Source organism: Protomyctophum bolini (assembly GCF_963924005.1).
Source record: "Protomyctophum bolini genome assembly, chromosome: 18".
Taxonomy (NCBI): domain Eukaryota; kingdom Metazoa; phylum Chordata; class Actinopteri; order Myctophiformes; family Myctophidae; genus Protomyctophum; species Protomyctophum bolini.
The window spans coordinates 4,630,284-4,648,656 of record NC_137879.1 but is presented as its reverse complement, the minus strand read 5'-3'; the positions used below and the strand labels follow the sequence as shown (position 1 = coordinate 4,648,656).

At 45.8% G+C, this 18,373-nt stretch overlaps 1 protein-coding gene across 1 annotated transcript in view; it reads right to left on the bottom strand.

Annotated features, from left to right (window-relative positions):
- Positions 1 to 1,193: 1,193 nt before the first annotated feature.
- LOC308332626 (uncharacterized protein) overlaps positions 1,194 to 18,373 on the bottom strand; it is a 32,749-nt gene continuing 15,569 nt past the window's right edge. Inside the window, exons 18-50 of the mRNA XM_080788615.1 lie at positions 18,256 to 18,300; positions 18,028 to 18,126; positions 17,742 to 17,795; positions 17,504 to 17,611; positions 16,171 to 16,224; positions 15,217 to 15,315; positions 14,626 to 14,679; positions 14,148 to 14,246; positions 13,475 to 13,528; positions 12,542 to 12,595; positions 12,070 to 12,123; positions 11,865 to 11,963; positions 11,647 to 11,745; positions 11,352 to 11,459; positions 10,827 to 10,934; positions 10,663 to 10,716; positions 10,370 to 10,423; positions 10,144 to 10,251; positions 9,616 to 9,669; positions 9,361 to 9,414; positions 8,421 to 8,582; positions 7,913 to 8,020; positions 7,653 to 7,760; positions 7,334 to 7,387; positions 6,621 to 6,728; positions 6,406 to 6,459; positions 6,171 to 6,278; positions 5,992 to 6,045; positions 5,665 to 5,772; positions 5,202 to 5,493; positions 4,398 to 4,585; positions 3,360 to 3,602; positions 1,194 to 2,284 (exon numbers count right to left, since the gene is read on the bottom strand). Of these exons, the coding sequence (XP_080644741.1) occupies positions 2,138 to 2,284; positions 3,360 to 3,602; positions 4,398 to 4,585; positions 5,202 to 5,493; positions 5,665 to 5,772; positions 5,992 to 6,045; positions 6,171 to 6,278; positions 6,406 to 6,459; positions 6,621 to 6,728; positions 7,334 to 7,387; positions 7,653 to 7,760; positions 7,913 to 8,020; positions 8,421 to 8,582; positions 9,361 to 9,414; positions 9,616 to 9,669; positions 10,144 to 10,251; positions 10,370 to 10,423; positions 10,663 to 10,716; positions 10,827 to 10,934; positions 11,352 to 11,459; positions 11,647 to 11,745; positions 11,865 to 11,963; positions 12,070 to 12,123; positions 12,542 to 12,595; positions 13,475 to 13,528; positions 14,148 to 14,246; positions 14,626 to 14,679; positions 15,217 to 15,315; positions 16,171 to 16,224; positions 17,504 to 17,611; positions 17,742 to 17,795; positions 18,028 to 18,126; positions 18,256 to 18,300 (3,246 nt within the window). The 3' untranslated portion in view covers positions 1,194 to 2,137. The remainder of the gene's footprint in view (positions 2,285 to 3,359; positions 3,603 to 4,397; positions 4,586 to 5,201; positions 5,494 to 5,664; positions 5,773 to 5,991; positions 6,046 to 6,170; positions 6,279 to 6,405; positions 6,460 to 6,620; positions 6,729 to 7,333; positions 7,388 to 7,652; positions 7,761 to 7,912; positions 8,021 to 8,420; positions 8,583 to 9,360; positions 9,415 to 9,615; positions 9,670 to 10,143; positions 10,252 to 10,369; positions 10,424 to 10,662; positions 10,717 to 10,826; positions 10,935 to 11,351; positions 11,460 to 11,646; positions 11,746 to 11,864; positions 11,964 to 12,069; positions 12,124 to 12,541; positions 12,596 to 13,474; positions 13,529 to 14,147; positions 14,247 to 14,625; positions 14,680 to 15,216; positions 15,316 to 16,170; positions 16,225 to 17,503; positions 17,612 to 17,741; positions 17,796 to 18,027; positions 18,127 to 18,255; positions 18,301 to 18,373) is intronic.

Sequence of the window (18,373 nt, the reverse complement as noted above, 5' to 3'; positions counted from 1 at the left end):
TTTTTTCCCTTTTATTTTTTTTCCTCTATGCCCTGATTTCACCTATTTTTTTAAAATATAGGCCTAATGACCCTTTGGCCTAGTAGGGTCCCACCATATTGTAGGCTACTTGTTTGGTTGCCTTGGCTTTGCTGTTTTTATGGCATGTTTTTAAACCCTGTAGCACTTTGAGTTTTGCAGAAATGTTAAGTGTGTATTGTTATTATTATTATTATTATTATTAGTCAAAACTCCTTTAGCTTCTAATGTACTTCAAATGTATGTAGCCTATCTAAGATTCCTGAGACCCTGAGTCTGACACACATCTATTAGGCTATGTGCCACATGGCCTAGCAGTGGCACCACACCACCCGACACTGCCCGTGTGCCAGCGTTACCACTACAAGGAACTGGGCAGAGTGGTGTGAAAGTGGTACTATCTGAAACCTAGGAAGACAGGTTGATTGGTGTCTTTGTCTTAGGTTACATTATCTACCAAAACAAGATATGCACGGTCGGTCGACCCTAATTATATGAATAGTGAAATAAAAGCAATCAGTGGGCATACAAAACATTGGCCTTGTTTTCACTGCTGCTTAAAGTAATACTATAAATTCTACTGCAACGGTTGTGGAACAGGTTAATTTGAACCCTATACTATGTTTAATTGCACACCATGTTGTCACCGTTGACAACAAAATATTAATCAGGCGACAGATTTGAAGTGCCACTTCGGTGTCGTTATCATGAAGCATATTTTCCAAAAGTTGAAACAACTTAATATAAAAAAAATCACAGTTTTAGGGTGTTTTCACAACACAGCTTCACAACAGTTGCCAAGACATGGACAGCGAAAACTCAGCCATTTTTTGAGTAGACCACTTCATGCTTTATTTGCAGCATCCAGCAATAATTAAAAACATCTTGATTTATTATACATGTACAAAATAAGTACAGAATATCTCTCATTTAAACCATGAAAGTGGGTCTGCTTCAATTTCACTTTTCTTTTTTTTAAACTCTTTCTTCCCTCTTTTTTTTTTTTAAGAAACACTTCATCGGGGGGGAAATCAACAAACATGAACATGAACAAAAGGGGGGTTGATGATGGGGAGATGTGTGCTTGTTTTAGTTGAAGAGAAATTATCCACAGGGCAAACAGACAGGAAAGGATTCAACATTGATTGGAACACACACAGGGGCAGGGACCAGAATTCATTTTGCTTTTTTATGTACAAAGACATGATTCTTTTTTCTTTTCTTTTTTGCATTGCATTACATCCACAGTTTAAATCACCTTTCAGAGGAACCCTGGCCATCGAGCCAACAACGAACAAGAAAACAATTGCACTGCGTCGACAACAAGACAATTTTGTCAATTTACTACTGTAGCACCAAAGGTCTCTTTTTTGCAGGCATTAGTGGCAATAATAGTTACAGTATATGGCTGAGATAGTGTGATCACTATCAAACTCCAATCACTGGACCTCGTTAAGTTGAAAATAGCACCGCCTTGACTGTAGCTGGTTTCCCCCCCCCCCCAATAGCCTCGTTGTGTAAAATAATGCCCGTGCGTTTAAGAAAACGTGCAGGTGACTTCTTGTTATGAGGTAGCCATTCTTTGTTGTTCTCTCCTATTTGGTGTTTTTTTTCATGAGCAACATTCAGGTGATTTTCATGAATTTAGAACAAGAAGACACGTACTTTCACTTCACACTTTTTACAATTTATTTAACACCAGAACATGGTACATTTTTGTGTTGTTTTCAATGTCCTTCTGCAGTGGTGAAAAGAGAAGACACCCCAGTGTGTCATCGTTGTTGGAGCGGTGGTTTTTTGTTGCTTTGTTTTTTTAAACTCCAGGGGGAACATTTTACACGCGTTTATATTATTTTCTTGTTGCCGGTGGAAACAAAAGATTCTTGTCAAAGTGTTCCTTGTTGTTGTCGGCGTCGGTCAAAGTATAGTAGTCCCAAGAAAATGCCTCCTCGTCGATGGAGAAAATGAAAACGTAAAACCGTCTTCAGTAGAGAGAGTAGTTCTAAAAGCTTGTGGACCAATGGCAGCCGAATGAGTTTGGAATGCACGGGGAAAAAGGATTTAGAGATGACTGCTAGAAAAAAAACAACAATGTCCATATTTCTTTCATTTTTTTTTTTTACAAGAAGCAAACTGGGCCAACTTCGACGCCAAACTCCTGATCGGCTGCGCCAACATCCATGGGAGCAATGTCAATGATGGGGAGACGGGATGTTTTCGTCGTTTGGTAATCGATGACTGTCTTGCCCCATGAGCCAGTGTGTGACTGTGGAGAGGAGGAAGGAGGAAAAGGAAACAAAGGTCACAAGTCTGCTCAAGTAAACAGTAAACAATAACAACAACACAGCTGCCCATGAACATCTGCTTTTGCAACTGTCGCCCTGGGATAAGCAATCCAAGAAGCAGCTGTTGAATGTTGGTATAGCTACCTAGCTACACAGTGACCTCTTCTGTTCATTTAAAACTCTCATCTGCACGCCCAGGATTGTAACGGTCGTTCATCACGGGCTGACCAGCACTGTGTGGGTCCGCTCATCACAGGCCGACCAGCACTGTGTGGGTCCGCTCATCACGGGCTGACCAGCACTGTGTGGGTCCGTTCATCACAGGCTGACCAGCACTGTGTGGGTCCGCTCATCACAGGCCGACCAGCACTGTGTGGGTCCGCTCATGGGTCCGCTCATCACAGGCCGACCAGCACTGTGTGGGTCCGCTCATCACAGGCTGACCAGCACTGTGTGGGTCCGCTCATCACAGGCCGACCAGCACTCCACCTGCCTCTAAACTTTACCACACTCTTCATCACTTCTCTGTCTATGATCCAGGCTAATTATCCCGCCCCTCCACGACTTTAATATTGCTCAGTGGCCTTGTGGTTAGAGTGTCCGCCCTGAGACTGGGAGGTCGGGGGTTCAAAGCCCCGGCCGGGTCATACCAAAGACTGTAAAAATGGGACCCAGTGCCTCCCTGCTTGACACTCAGCATCAAGGGTTGGATTGGGGGTAAGTCCCTGCGACATACTAGCGTCATGTCCAGGGGGTGTACTTGTACATCAAGTTGCCTCACGCTACAGAAACAGGAGATAGGCTCCTCCTATGGGCCTCATGGCTACAGAAACAGGAGATAGGCTCCTGCCCCCTATGGGCCTCATGGCTCGGCAAGGCTATCCACACTTTTCCTGGGCTGTGTGTGCTCCAGTTCCTGTCGATTTGATCCAATGAAAGCCAATGAAACTGGTCAGATGACCAATGATATCCAATGAAATCAACAGGAACTGGAGCACACACAGCCCAGGAAAAGTGTGGATACTACTTATACCATGACTTTAACAGTGCTCTCACCGTGCAGCCGTCCTGGACGACGTTGTATGTGAAGCGGCTGTTTCCCTCGGCTCTGATCTCGATGTCGTTGGAGCCCTGCAGCAGCACGGCCTTCTTCAGGTTGCCGCTGGCCGAGTCCATGTAAGCGATGCTGTTCTTGCAGTGGTACGTGACGTTCTGGTTGGCCTGGTTGGACATCAGGCGCATGAAGGTCATCTGGATGCTCACGTCCTCCGAGTCGGCACCGTCGGTGCCGTACTGGAACTGGAGGAGAGGAGAGAGAGAGAGAGAGAGAGAGAGAGGTACTTTAGTACTGCTGCCTTATTACATCTGCTATACTGTACTGTACTGTACTATACATGGCCATTTCATGTGTAAAGTTATACAATATTCTGTCTAGTCCATTCTGGGCCGGGAACCCCTTTGGGTGTTCTAACCCTCTTTGACATTACCCTTTTCTTTTTGTAAAATTACAAAAAAAAAACAGATTCTGCTATATAAATATTTCCGAAAACTTCAGGATCAGGTCAGGATTTAGAAGGCGTTATCGAAACTGATATTTAGAACAAATGAATCTGAATCAACGTAAGCTTGTTTTTAATCAAATATTGTTTTTTTTTTGTTTTTTCTTCTTTTTTTTAAATTACTTGTATATCAACAATTGATACAGAATGTTGAAATTGTCTAAATCCATTAGTCTGATTAACTATTTAACCCTGGCCTGTATTATATTTCATTGTACAATGCCGGCCTCAAAAGACTACCTATAAGGTGACTACGGACAGCGTCACCTATAAGGTGACTACGGACAGCGTCACCTTTGACTAGAAGACTACCTATAAGGTGACTACGGACAGCGTCACCTATAAGGTGACTACGGACAGCGTCACCTTTGACTAGAAGACTACCTATAAGGTGACTACGGACAGCGTCACCTTTAAGGTGACTGTCACCTTTAAGGTGACTACAGACAGCGTCACCTTTAAGGTGACAACGGACAGCGTCACCTTTGCTTATCTTTCGGCTATTCTTTTATTTCCTTTGTGCTGTTGTTCTCACCTGGAATCCACCGGTCATGGACTCGCTGAACCAGACGTGCTTCTTCTGTGCGTTCCTGCTCTGGTACCAGTTCTTCATGGGGACGATGGGCTCGGTGGGGTGGACGCAGGTGGCGCCGGTCTCCATGTCACAGTGCACCTTGATGGCGTCCAGACCGGAGCCCTGGTTGGGATCCACCCAGTAGGAGCCTGTTGTGGAGCGGAGCAAACAGGACAGGAGGGATTAGACTGGCTGAGATCTGATGTATATAGCAATCACACAGGGGATGCTGTGGTGGAAAACATTAAACAAAACACTATTGGAAAATAATTCATGTCTAGTGGCACTAGTGGTTCTCAAACCTTTCCATGTCAAGGCCCCCAAAGTTATATGTATCTGTCTGTGGAATATGTTGTGCCAGGGACTCCCATATAAGATTTCTGTTGTCAAAATGTTTAGCACTGACGAAGGTCTGAGGACCGAAACGTTTGCTTTTTAATTGCACCATGAGCACAGAGCACCATAAGAGCATGATAAAATAAAGAAACTAATATTTTTCCAAGTCTCAGTCTAAGGAGTTTTACTTCTTTTTCTATACGGTGAGCGAGTCTTTTCCTGTCAAAGTCAAAATGTTTCAAACATATTCCACAACAGCAGATCTACGAAGTACGAACTTGCCTCGTGGAAGTACGACTTTGGACTATATACGTGAACTATAGGGACATTTGCACGAGGGAGACACTCGGACGGTCTTATACGCCAACGACCTCCCCCTCAAGCCTCAACATCCTCTTTCGGCAAAAAAAAACATGTATTTGGACTCACCGCTCTTGTACTCGGGGTGGCACATTCTCAGGTCGCGGCACATGCGCGCGGGGTTCTTCTGGGTGCCGGCGGGGCTGCGGAGGTCCTCGATGGTCTTGGTGAGGGTCTTCAGGGTGGTGTCGACCTCCTGGTCGCGGTCCAGCTGCATGTTGGGGTCGTCAGCGCGGTAGTGTCCTCCGCCGCCGCTGCGGAAGGGATCGGGGGCCTTCTCCTGGATGGGCTGGCTGACGAAGTCGAAGCCGCCGCCGGGGGGTCCTGCGGGGCCGGGGGGTCCGGGGAGACCGGGAGCACCCTTTGGTTTTGAGAGAATGGGAGGGGAGGGGGGGGGTAGAGGTTAGGAATCAACATGTGGGGGTTTGGTGGGCGAAGTGTGCAGAATGATGACTACAAACTACAAAGACTACAAAGATGACTACAAAACGTGTCACTGTGCAGAAAGATGACTACAAAACGTGTCACTCACAGCGGGTCCCATCTCTCCGTTGCGACCACGGGGTCCAGGGGGTCCGATGGGTCCGGGCAGACCGTTCATGCCGTCCTTACCAGACTGGCCGCTGGATCCAGAGGGTCCCTAATATGGAGGCGAAGACATTATTAGACACACTCATTATTACGGTGGTGATCCAGAGGGTCCCTAATATGGAGGCGAAGACATTATTAGACACACTCATTATTAAGGTGGTGACACCACTTGGTCCAAGCGACTCTGTACACACACACACACACAACGTACATGTTCAGTTGGTGCTCATGGTCATGTGACAGGCTGTACAGTATGTATAGTACTCACTCTGGGTCCGGCAGGTCCGTTGGCACCAGCGGGTCCTTGCTCTCCGTTAGAACCCTAAACACACAGGATTAGGATTAAGAAATGGTTACCAGATATGACAGAGAGTAGACAATTACATTACATTACATTACAGTACACATTACTGTACGGTGGTTATAAGGGGCAGTGTTTCCACTCACGTGAGGTCCGGGCATACCGGCCATGCCGGTGAATCCTCTGTGTCCCTTGTGTCCTCTATCGCCAGCCTCGCCTGCCTCTCCCTTGTCACCGCGACCGCCAGCGGGTCCCTGGATGGAAACACAAGCAACGTCATCGCCCGCTCACACCGTCCACCTCACACGTGTATGTGTGTGTGCATGTGTGTGTGTGTGTGTGTGTGTGTGTGTGTGTGCGATGATATAGAGCTGAACGTACCAGAGCACCACGACCTCCAGCAGGTCCAGCAGGACCAGCAGGGCCAGCGGGACCCTAACGAAGACAGAAGACAAAGAGAGCGAGGTTATAGACAAGAGAAAAAAAACACATGTCTCATCTTATATAATATGAAGAACCAGAATAGTTCTAAACCAAATGGACCACTATAACTAACTACCAGGAGGACTGCCAGGTGTGTGTACGGTGGTACTTACAGCCTCTCCACGGTCTCCAGACTTGCCAGAGGGTCCAGCGTGACCGGGAGCACCGGGCATACCAGGGGCACCGGGTCCACCAGCGTTTCCGTTCTCTCCGCGGTCTCCCTGGAAGGAGAAGAAGAGTTAAATTAACATTGATTTTACAATAATATAAACGAGGTCTCGGAGATGGTAGAGAAGGCCAATAAATGGGGGTCCGTAGACTAATGCATATCAAACTGGTCGTTGAAATCACTGCTATAGAGCTGTAAACATCTTTTCAAATGGGGGTCCGCGGGTTAATGTCATGAATGTCAATTTGGGGGTCCTTGACAGGAAAAGGTTTGGGAACCAACTGAGGTAAATAACAAGTCAGTGTTGATTATTGGTGAAGGCATACCTTCTTTTTTTTTAATATATTTTTTATCCCACGATTTTGTAACCCATTTTTCACCCCTGTGTCAATCATCTAATGTGATCCTGGGCTCTACACACCCTCCACCAACCTAGTCCCCATATATGGGGGACAAGGGGAGAGCAACGGACTTGAACTCATGCTTCCTTCATGCCTGAGTGTCCAAGTTGCTCCTTTACACCTGACAGGGGGGAGTTTCCCTGGTTGGACGTATAGCGCGTGGAAGGAACACGTTATTCCAACCAGTTCCTTTCCCCTCCATCAGGCGTGATGGAGGGGATACCTTAATAATAAATAATAATAATAATAATAATACCTTGGGTCCTCCGGGGCCATCACGGCCGGTAGTTCCATCGTGACCGGCAGATCCCTGTGGGAGAGGAGAGACAATCCCACCATCAGTGACTATAGAGCGCCACCACCAGGCCTCAGGCAGAAAATACACCGTTTGATATTTGATGCACAGTGAGTATAATCTCAATCTGTGTTAGCATTATGCTATGCTTTAGCTATTGAAAAATAGCAGATCTACAAGCTCATAGCGCGCCACCGAGTGGCGCGCTACGAGCTTGTAGGTCTGCTATTTATGAAAATAGCAAAAAAAGTATGTATGAATGGGGCTTGTGTTATTATACCTCGCGACCAGCCTCTCCGGGGGCACCGGACAGTCCGGGGGGTCCCATGGGTCCAGGGGGTCCACGCTCACCCAGAGCTCCACCAGGTCCCTGTTTGCCGGGCTCACCCTGGGTAAAAAAAAAGAAGAAAAGAACAGCAGGTTACTTTCTGTTAGATGAAGAAGATGGAGGAGGCTTCCTGAAAAGAAGACAGTCAGAATAGAACCTTTTACATCTTTTTGGTTCTTGGGGGCCAAAGAAGAAGATATAATAATACTCACAGCTGGTCCAGAGAGTCCGCCGAAACCGCGCTCTCCACGTTGTCCGGGCAGACCTACGATACCGCGCTGTCCAGCAATACCTGAAGGTCCGGAGGTACCGGGGGCACCCTGCGGCACAAGAAACACACATTTAGAACCACACCAATCCGTCAGGTTGGCCATATAATAGACCAAGAATAAGAGCTTCCAATATTATTGCCTAATCCACTGCTTCTCAAAGTGGGGTTCCCCCAGGGGTCCCACACCCAGGCATTCTTGAGCGGGGTCCCCTAGCTAAATAGGGATAGGGTTTAACCACTTAACCCCTTTTTTTTGGTTCAAAAATAGCCGATCTACAAGCTCACAACGCGTTCAATTGTGAGCTTGTAGAACGTTTTGAGAAACACAAATCTTCTCTTATCTCAGAAGGGGGGTCCTCCGCAGTCTAAACATGGGAATCCTTGATATGAACAAAGTCGGTTTACGCTGTAATGTACGTCAGACAATAGAACGGAGTTGTTGTACTAACAGCGGGTCCATCGGAGCCGGTGTTTCCCTTCTCTCCACCGGGTCCTGCGGGTCCAGCAGCACCAGCCTCACCGGGGCGACCGGCGACTCCGGTCTCACCGCGACCTCCTCTCTGTCCCTCCTTGCCGGCGGGTCCGTTAGCTCCGGGTGCTCCGCTGTTTCCCTGTAGAGAGAGTCAGACAGAACTATACCAGTCATGATCTGTTTCCCTGTAGAGAGAGTCAGACAGAACTATACCAGTCATGATCTGTTTCCCTGTAGAGAGAGTCAGACAGAACTATACCAGTCATGATCTGTTTCCCTGTAGAGAGAGTCAGACAGAACTATACCAGTCATGATCTGTTTCCCTGTAGAGAGAGTCAGACAGAACTATACCGGTCATGATCTGTTTCCCTGTAGAGAGAGTCAGACAGAACTACACCAGTCATGATCTGTTTCCCTGTAGAGAGAGTCAGATAGAACTATACCAGTCATGATCTGTTTCCCTGTAGAGAGAGTCAGACAGAACTACACCAGTCATGATCTGTTTCCCTGTAGAGAGAGTCAGATAGAACTATACCAGTCATGATCTGTTTCCCTGTAGAGAGAGTCAGACAGAACTACACCAGTCATGATCTGTTTCCCTGTAGAGAGAGTCAGACAGAACTACACCAGTCATGATCTGTTTCCCTGTAGAGAGAGTCAGATAGAACTATACCAGTCATGATCTGTTTCCCTGTAGGGAGAGTCAGACAGAACTATACCAGTCATGATCTGTTTCCCTGTAGAGAGAGTCAGACAGAACTATACCAGTCATGATCTGTTTCCCTGTGGAGAGAGAGAGAGTCAGACAGAACTATACCAGTCATGAATCTGAAGAACATTCTCAACACTTTGGTTTCGCTGCCTGTGCGACGATGATGGAGATAAGAACGGCATTTGAAGAGGAGAGGAGAACTTACAGATGGGCCGGGGGGTCCAACTCTGCCTGCGGGTCCGGGGAAGCCAGTAGCACCCTACACGCACGCGCACACACACACACACACACACACACACACACACACACACACACACACACACACACACACACACACACACACACACACGGTTAATAATCAAAATCCTATACATCACGATAAAACCACTCAAAATAAAATTCAACTCAATAATTGTTTGCATTAAGATTAAGAGATTAGAAAAAAGGTTCCAGTACTCACAGGAGATCCAGCACCACCACGAGCACCTTTGGCTCCAGAGTTTCCAGAAGGTCCCTGTTGGGGGGTGTAAACATTTATACGTTATATAATATAATAAACAATATTAGTTCATTCATCGTTTTTTTTTATGGCTAAGCTTTTAAGGTCTAGGTTTGGGACAGCACAGTGACAGGAAATATATAGTCAATATGTTTCCACTGCATGGCTTTATTATGTTAATGTGAAATCTCACTGGAGGATTTATAATAAGCCCCTTTGAGATGCAACGTCTCGTTTTCGAGGGGCTCCTCATGTTTGTGTATTCGTCATATGCAAACCCACCGAGCTGTGGATTCTGAACAGCTATTCCTTATAAATGAATAATATGTATTTGTTTCCCTGGCATAAAGAGGGTGAAAACACTGACGCCTAAAACCAACACACAAACAACCCCAAAAAAAACGAAATAAACAAACATCGTCTAAATTAATATTTATCGCCCAAGAATAATGTCCCATATGGGTCACCCCTGTGCTACTCGAGCCTTACCTGAGGTCCAGGGGCTCCAGAGGGTCCACCGGGTCCAGGGGCACCAGCCTCTCCCTTGGGTCCAGAATCACCAGTCTCTCCCTTGCCTCCGGCCTGACCGTCAGCACCCTGTGTGGGTCAGGAGACAGACGTCTGGGTCAGGACAGTGTGTGACCGACTGACTGACTGACTGACTGACTGACAGCATATTTCATGTATCATGTGATATATATGACAGAACACTCACAGGGGGTCCAGCGAAACCAGCGGGTCCAGGGGGTCCACCCTCTCCACGCTCGCCCTGGGGAACGAGGAGAGACAAAACGAATAAAGGCCTTGGAATCCTTCAGGCTGTTTTACAGTTAATGTCTCGTTAAGTTCCTTTTCTTTTTAACATCATACTATTTATTCTAGCCTGCAACAAAAAAAATGCTTCATATGATGTTTCTTTCTTTTTGTATTGCTGTAAAAAATGGTTGCATTTCAACCATACTATTTGACAAAAATAAATAATCTAAATAAAATAAAATAAAAACGTACAGGTGCACCACGACCTCCGGTCATTCCTGCAGGTCCAACTGGGCCACCCTCGCCCTGCGAAGAACACAAAGAGAACACATTTTAACATCACATTTCATATGATATAATATTTATGCTGTATAATTATATATTCCTGGTCTTGATAAACCAACCAAAACTCTCACCTTCTCTCCCTGACCGCCGGGGGGTCCTGAGGGTCCAATACCACCGGTCATACCACGCATACCGTCTTTGCCAGCCTGGCCATCGCCTCCCTTGACTCCGCCATCACCCTGAGAGAGGAGAGAACAGTGTTAACACAATATTAATTAATGATCTCTCACTTAGCACTGCATGGCCATGCCAGAGTTTTGGTTTATTTGAACAGGACTTTTTTTTATTTTTTTTATCCCACGATTTTGTAACCCATTTTTCACCCCTGTGTCAATCATCTAATGTGATCCTGGGCTCTACACACACTCCACCAACTTGGGGAGAGCAACGGACTTGAACTCATGCTTCCTTCATGCCTGAGTGTCCAAGTTGCTCCTTTACACCTGACAGGGGGGAGTTTCCCTGGTTGGACGTAGCGCGTGGAAGGAACACGTTATTCCAACCAGTTCCTTTACCCTCCATCAGGCGCCCTGGCTCCTGATGGTGGGGAAAGGAACAGGAACAGGACACAGTCCATTATGGTGAGCGGTACTCACTCTCTCTCCCTTGGCACCGGGCATGCCAGAAGCACCACGCTCGCCGGGCATTCCCTGCAGACCGGGGGGTCCGGCGCCACCGGGGGCACCACCAGCACCAGCCTCTCCCTATACACAGAGAGAGAGAGAGAGAGAGAGAGAGAGAGAGAGAGAGAGAGAGAGAGAGAGAGGGAGAGAGAGAGAGAGAGAGAGGGAGAGAGAACAGAGATGGTTATTAAATCATCAGCACCAACACAATTATACATTAACATAAAGAAATGTATTCTTTATTCATTCCACTGTTCGACAATCTCACCTTGGCTCCGTCGTTGCCTCCGGGGCCAGCGGCTCCACGGGGTCCGTTGGGTCCGGCAGCACCAGTACCTCCACGCTCACCGGGGAAACCTCTCTCACCCTGTCGGGGGGAGGACGAGGAGGACACCATTAGGTTAGGCAAACACCACCAGATCCAGCTTATGATAATGGATGTTGAAAACTATAGGGGAAGGGTTAAGCGTCCATGATGTCACTCACTCTGGGTCCAGATGCGCCGAAGGGTCCGGCCTCACCGTTCACTCCCTGCTCACCGGGCTTGCCAGTCTCGCCAGTAGCTCCTTGGGGTCCGGGAAGTCCCTGCACAGGAGCAAGAAGAGCGCTGGTTATTAATATAATATTATACGCATTATACTGTATTCATAGCCTGCTCTAATGAAGGGAAATGTAGTTTTTAAGAACGTACCTGGAATCCTGAAGGTCCAGCGGGTCCACCATCTCCCTTCTCACCAGCACCTCCCTAGAAAAGAAAAGAAATAAACCATTTCAAAAGATCTGAAGCAGAAATCACATTTTCACCATTGTTTTGTGAAAGGTTTCTCTAATGTCATGTGCTGTGTCCAGTAAGGTTGACAACATGTCAATGGAAATTGTCAGTAGTAATGTAAAGTCCTACACACTATACATTTAAGGGTAAATTCATATTGTACTGTGTTGGTTTCGTGGACCCTAATATTATACCTAATACACTACAATACCAAGTTGTTCAGCCCCTAGAGTCCAACTAGGACCAATTGAGTCATGTATGAAGTTAAATGTGACTGTCGATTATCTTGAAAAGAGACGATCTGCAAGCATCGTGAGCTCATATGTTCGTTGTGCGACTAAGTATGTGGCTTAAGGTTACAGTATGTGGAGATGATAATGATGGTACTTACAGCGGGGCCCTGGGGTCCAGGAGCACCAGTATCTCCCTCTTTGCCGGTAGCGCCCTAAAAGGAAGACATGACACTATTAGGAGACCATCATCAACACAATTTACAATGTAGGCATTTAGCTGACACTCTTAGCCTTTGCATGTAAGGTCGTCAAGGCTATAGTGCAAGTGCTACACACATTATGCTAAGCTACTGGTTGGTTCATATAGATTGCTATCATTGATTGGTGTGGCACAAACATAGAGCACGGAAGTTCTGATGTGACTCGCTCATCCCCAGCTGGTTCCCGGAAGTCATTTCTCTATGAAGAATAACACGGGGTCGTCTAAAAAGAAATCGGCTCATAAAAAGCATTGTGGTCCCAAAAATAAACAAACTGCCTTCCGCGATATTGTCGGGGAGGTGTCTCTGACTGTTTATCGTCAGTCAGTCAGTCATATTTCATATCGTCCGTTTTAGCGAAAATGTAACTAATTCACAGTCACATAACGTTGGCGATTTCTCAGTCAGTTGATTCTTTATATCCATAAATGGGATAATTTGTTCATCTTTGGAACACAGTTCTTATTTGATGCGATAATATAAGAAAACTCTATGGGAATTCAGAATGGACCTACAGTAGGTATGGTGTGTAAATGACGTCAGACTTCGGTGCTCTATTGGGTCATCATGATGGACTGGCGAGGAAGCCCAGAAGCCCGTAATATCACGGCCGCCAGGACTGTTCGTATAGTTTAATATCACGGCCGCCAGGACTGTTCGTATAGTTTTATAGTAATATCACGACTGCCAGGACTGTTCGTATAGTTTAATATCACAGCCACCAGGACTGTTCGTATAGTTTATATCGTATAGTTTATTGTTCGTATAGTTTATATCGTATAGTTTATTATTGTTCGTATAGTTTTTAGACATTTTGAAGATACTACTTACGAGGGCTCCAGCAGCACCAACTGCTCCTCTCTCACCAGGCTTGCCAGCATCACCCTGAAGGAGACAAACAACGCATTAATATCTGGTGACCATAAGCGTGTTGCATCCAATTGATGCCTTTAAAACAAAACAAAAAAGGAAACCAAATCTAAGCTCAAAACTAAACTTGCAAATACTGAAACAATTGTTGCTTGCTGGCTTTGTTGTTGATTCTGTCTTGTGTTATTATTTTTTATTTTTTTGTCTGTAGGCCTATGTGTCTTTGTAATGTGCACATGCAGTATATATAATTTTGTCAACAATTAATACAAACGTTGAAAGGGAAAACTTCAGCGTTTAATAGCAGTTATGGGTATGCTTATTCTAACATTAAAAAGGCAGGGAAATGTCATGCATTGTAGGCTATACGTTATGGGGGAAATATCGGAAATATTCTTGTTTTTTTCCTATATTAATATTAATAGTTAGACTGGGTCTGGGACAGTATAAGTAATGATGATTGTGAATGTTCCTTGGAACACCAGGGGCCCAAAATGACCCTTACAGGTGTGTAACTCAAATGGAGCACTCTCAGAGTTGATTTTACAGAGATAATAATAACACAATTGGAGGTCAATCAATGATCTTCTATAATGTGAATTTGCTCTAAAAAATCAAAGTACAGTGCACTCACGTTGACTCCCTTGGGTCCGGGGAATCCCATAACTCCAGGCTGACCTCTGGCTCCAGAGGGGCCGGCGGTTCCAGAGCGGCCATCTTGTCCAGTGGCACCCTGAAGAACAGAATTATATTGAACATATTGATTTACGCTAATAGTTCTGATCTCTAGATCCTTTATTGGGCCACCCTAAAGAACTGTGGGTGGTCAAATTACTTTGAACATATGTTACTCTAACAGTTCTAGACTTTAGAATTGATCCTTTATGGCAGTGCTTCTCAAAGTGGGACACCCTTCAAAAACAGATAACATTTTGGAATAATGAAATATGAACATATTGCGTGCATGGGTCCCTGGAACAAAATTATTTTCAGGATAGGGGTCCGTCCGTAGTAGCTAAATATTTGAGAACCACCACTTTGTTGTATTGAATCGTTTGATGATAACAAAGACACTATAGTGGCATAATAATGATAATAATAATAATACTTACAGCAGGTCCGGCTTTGCCGTCGGGGCCAGGGGCTCCGGGGCTGCCAGTCATTCCCTACAGAGAGGACAAACAAGGACAAGAAGCAATGAACACTCTCTCTTTACAAGAGCAGCAGGGTTACATCCACAGTCAGTGTTGGGCCATATTACTCAGGAGAGCAATGTGTTACTTTAAATTGCACGTTACTCCTTAGAAAAGAGTAATCATTTTACATTACTTATTACTTGGAATCAAGAGTAATATATTATTATATTACATACTACTTAAGCCCCCTACCCACAAGCAAAAAAAGGACATGTACAACAACACAATCTGTTTAGCATGCAGCTCCTTTTAGAACTGAATCTATTTTCATAGATTCACCAACCAGCCAAAAGAAAAGGCTATAAAATAAAGCATCAATCTCTCTCGACCTTTTAAAAACTAAATGTTTTCAAAGGTCAGCCAACAAATCCTGAGCAATAATATTTAATACCATGTTTTACATAGCAATATGGTACAATATTAGTGCTATACTCGTTACTGGGTAACATAATAATAATCTTACATGAATATATTAAACGTTTTGGTGACCCGTCGCGTGAGGCCTACCTTGGATCCGGGCATACCGGGCTCGCCGTTGCGTCCACCCTCACCGGTAGCGCCACCAGCGCCAGCGGGTCCGTTAGCTCCACGCTCACCGGGGGCTCCCTGTTCAACGGGAGAGAGAGAGAGAGAGAGAGAGAGAGAGAGAGAGAGAGAGAGAGGGTCAGTCAGGTGAAGATGTCCGATCGCCATATATTAGTATTATTATGGGGGGCGGCAGTGGATCAGGGGTAGAGTGACCACAAAGTTCCCAGTTCGAACCCAGAGTTCCCTCCCCTCAGAGTTAGTGTCGAAGTGTCCTTGAGCAAGACTCTGAAAACCCCGTAATTGCTCCCACCAAACGAGCAGGTTGGTGCCTTGTCATGGTTTCGTCCGCCATCGGTGTGTGAATGTGTGTGTGTGAATGGGTGAATGTAATGCACAATCTATGTAAAGAGCCTTGGATAAAGGCGATATATAAATTTGTTAGTACGCTATACAGTTGGAGTGCTTGAAGTGTGCTCAAATAAACTAAAATGAATAAAGATGTCACCTTATCAATACACAGAAAATCCTCAATGTTCATTTATTAAATAATCTGTATGCAAATGTAACCAAACGGGTCCATTTGGTTATGTTTGTATACTCTCAGAGTAAAATGAACAATGGCGATTTGACCGTGTATGGTTGACAGTAAGAACAGTATGCATATACAGTGTGTTTGATTACTTTATAAATGTCTCGTTAACATTGCTCATGAATATCTGGAACATCTGGCCTGCCTGTATAATGTGTTTATGTCTACTGTATGTGGATTTTCATTTTCTTCATTCATAGGATCTTTTGATTGCCTGGCCCGTTTTTTTTAAGGACCACAACGGAAACATGAGCCCTCAGGGCTATCCTTTTAGAATCAATCAATCAATCAATCAATCAATCAATCAATCAATCAATCAATCAAAAGGAGGTTCCGTCACTCACCTTGCCACCAGCACCTCCGTCAGCTCCGGGGAAACCACGAGCTCCGGGTCCACCCTGTGATGGAGACAAGCAGAGAGACACAGAGAGCAGAGGTCACACGGAGAGCAGAGACACACGGAGAGCAGAGGTCACACGGAGAGCAGAGGTCACACGGATGTATTGATGGATATGGAGACAAGCAGAGACACACAGAGAGCAGAGGTCACACGGACGTATGGATGGATATGGAGACAAGCAGAGACACACAGAGAGCAGAGGTCACACGGACGTATGGATGGATATGGAGACAAGCAGAGACACACAGAGAGCAGAGGTCACACGGATGGATGGATATGGAGACAAGCAGAGACACACAGAGAGCAGAGGTCACACGGATGGATGGATATGGAGACAAGCAGAGACACACAGAGAGCAGAGGTCACACGGACGTATGGATGGATGGATGGATGGACGGGAACGGGTGGCGCTCGGACCCGCGACGCCACACCGAACCAATGAATCCCCATGGGAATTCAACGTGCAATAATTTAACGGGATGGAACTTGGTACCTGGGGAATGAGGAGCCGTTTGCGGCTTTTTAGAACTCGTGTTGCTTTGACACTTTTTGTCAAAGCCAAGGTTTGTCAAGGTTTTATTTGTTTATTTATTTACAAGTCTTTTTTCCTTAGTATCGGTGATGTTGGTTGAAGAAGGTTCATGGTTTCTGTATTGTTACATCTCGTAACATCATTTTGTTCTGGTTCCTAAAGACATATATGTAGCATGTAGCATGTAGTATACTAGTATGTAGCAGCAATAGCAGTAATACTGTTAGCGCTCTGCTCCCATTGCTGGCATGTGTGTTGCGAGCAGGCCTCAGTGAGAGACTGTGGACTGTGTAGACTTCCCTCACAGTCTCACTGTAGAGACTGTGGACTGTGTAGACTTCCCTCACAGTAGCTTTCTTTTATAAATCAATGCCGTAGTTCTTCACACCACACCAGTGTCGCACAGATTTAGCCAAAAGAAATATCCGATCTACAAGCTCACAAGGCGTTGTGATCTATACAGCACTCCATGTGACAGCTTGTAGAGCCATATTTGAGACATTTTGAAGTGAAAGTGGTTAAGTGGGTTTATATAATCATTGAACCGATGAACGTTTTCACAAGCGCCTTGTTGTGACTAAACAATAACTACAATGGATCCATCATAAAACACAGGGTTATTAATTATTGTGTTCCATTTCCCTGAAAAGTATCTCAATTTGCACGTTGCTAAGAGGTCCGTACGACAGCGACGCCATGGCGCCGGCAGTGTGGGTGTGTGTGTGTGTGTGTGTGTATAACTTACACGCTCTCCAGAAGGTCCACGAGGTCCGGCGCCACCGGGCTCACCACGGGCGCCTCTCTTTCCCTCCTCTCCGCCGGGCCCGGCCAGACCCTGAGGTCCACCGGATCCCTGGGAAAGGAAAAGACCACATAATATTTAGAACCGTATCATTCAGAACATGTTCTGTTAAAGTCAATACATCAAAGTAATTCTACATGAAAACGAGGATGTGTTGTTTTTTTTTTTTGGTGAAACTTACAGCCTCTCCCTTGGCACCGGGCTCTCCTCTGGGTCCTGGGGTTCCAAGCTCACCCTGTAAAGCAGGAAACACAAACACACGACACACACGTGAGGTTGACGTCAAAGTGATTCCTGTACAGTTATCATCAAAGCCCTGTGATTCATGATTATTGCTGAGGTTTAGGGGCTAGGCGTTATGGTCTTGAATGGTCTACTCACGCTGTTTCCCTTGGGTCCAGGGCTAGGGCTAGGGGTTAGGGGCTAGGGGTTAGGGATAAGGGTTAGGGTCTTGATGGTCTACTCACGCTGTTTCCCTTGGGTCCGGGGGCACCGAGGCCTCCGGTGGCTCCGGCGGGTCCACGTGCTCCGGGGAAGCCAGGGGCGCCGGCGATGCCAGAAGCACCCTAAAAATATAATGGAACACAGGAGGACGTTATAGAAGTACAACATTCTCATTCTTTCTTTTCTCAAAAATAATCATTTTGAAATCCTTGGCGCTGAGGTGATTGATGCGGTGTAGTGTGGTTACTTACAGGGCTACCCTTGGCACCAGGAGAACCATCAGATCCGGGGTTACCCTGCGGTGAGCAATGGACAGAGACAACGTTTTAGTTTAGTCTGAATGCACTTCTCTCCTATAAGAACCTTTTC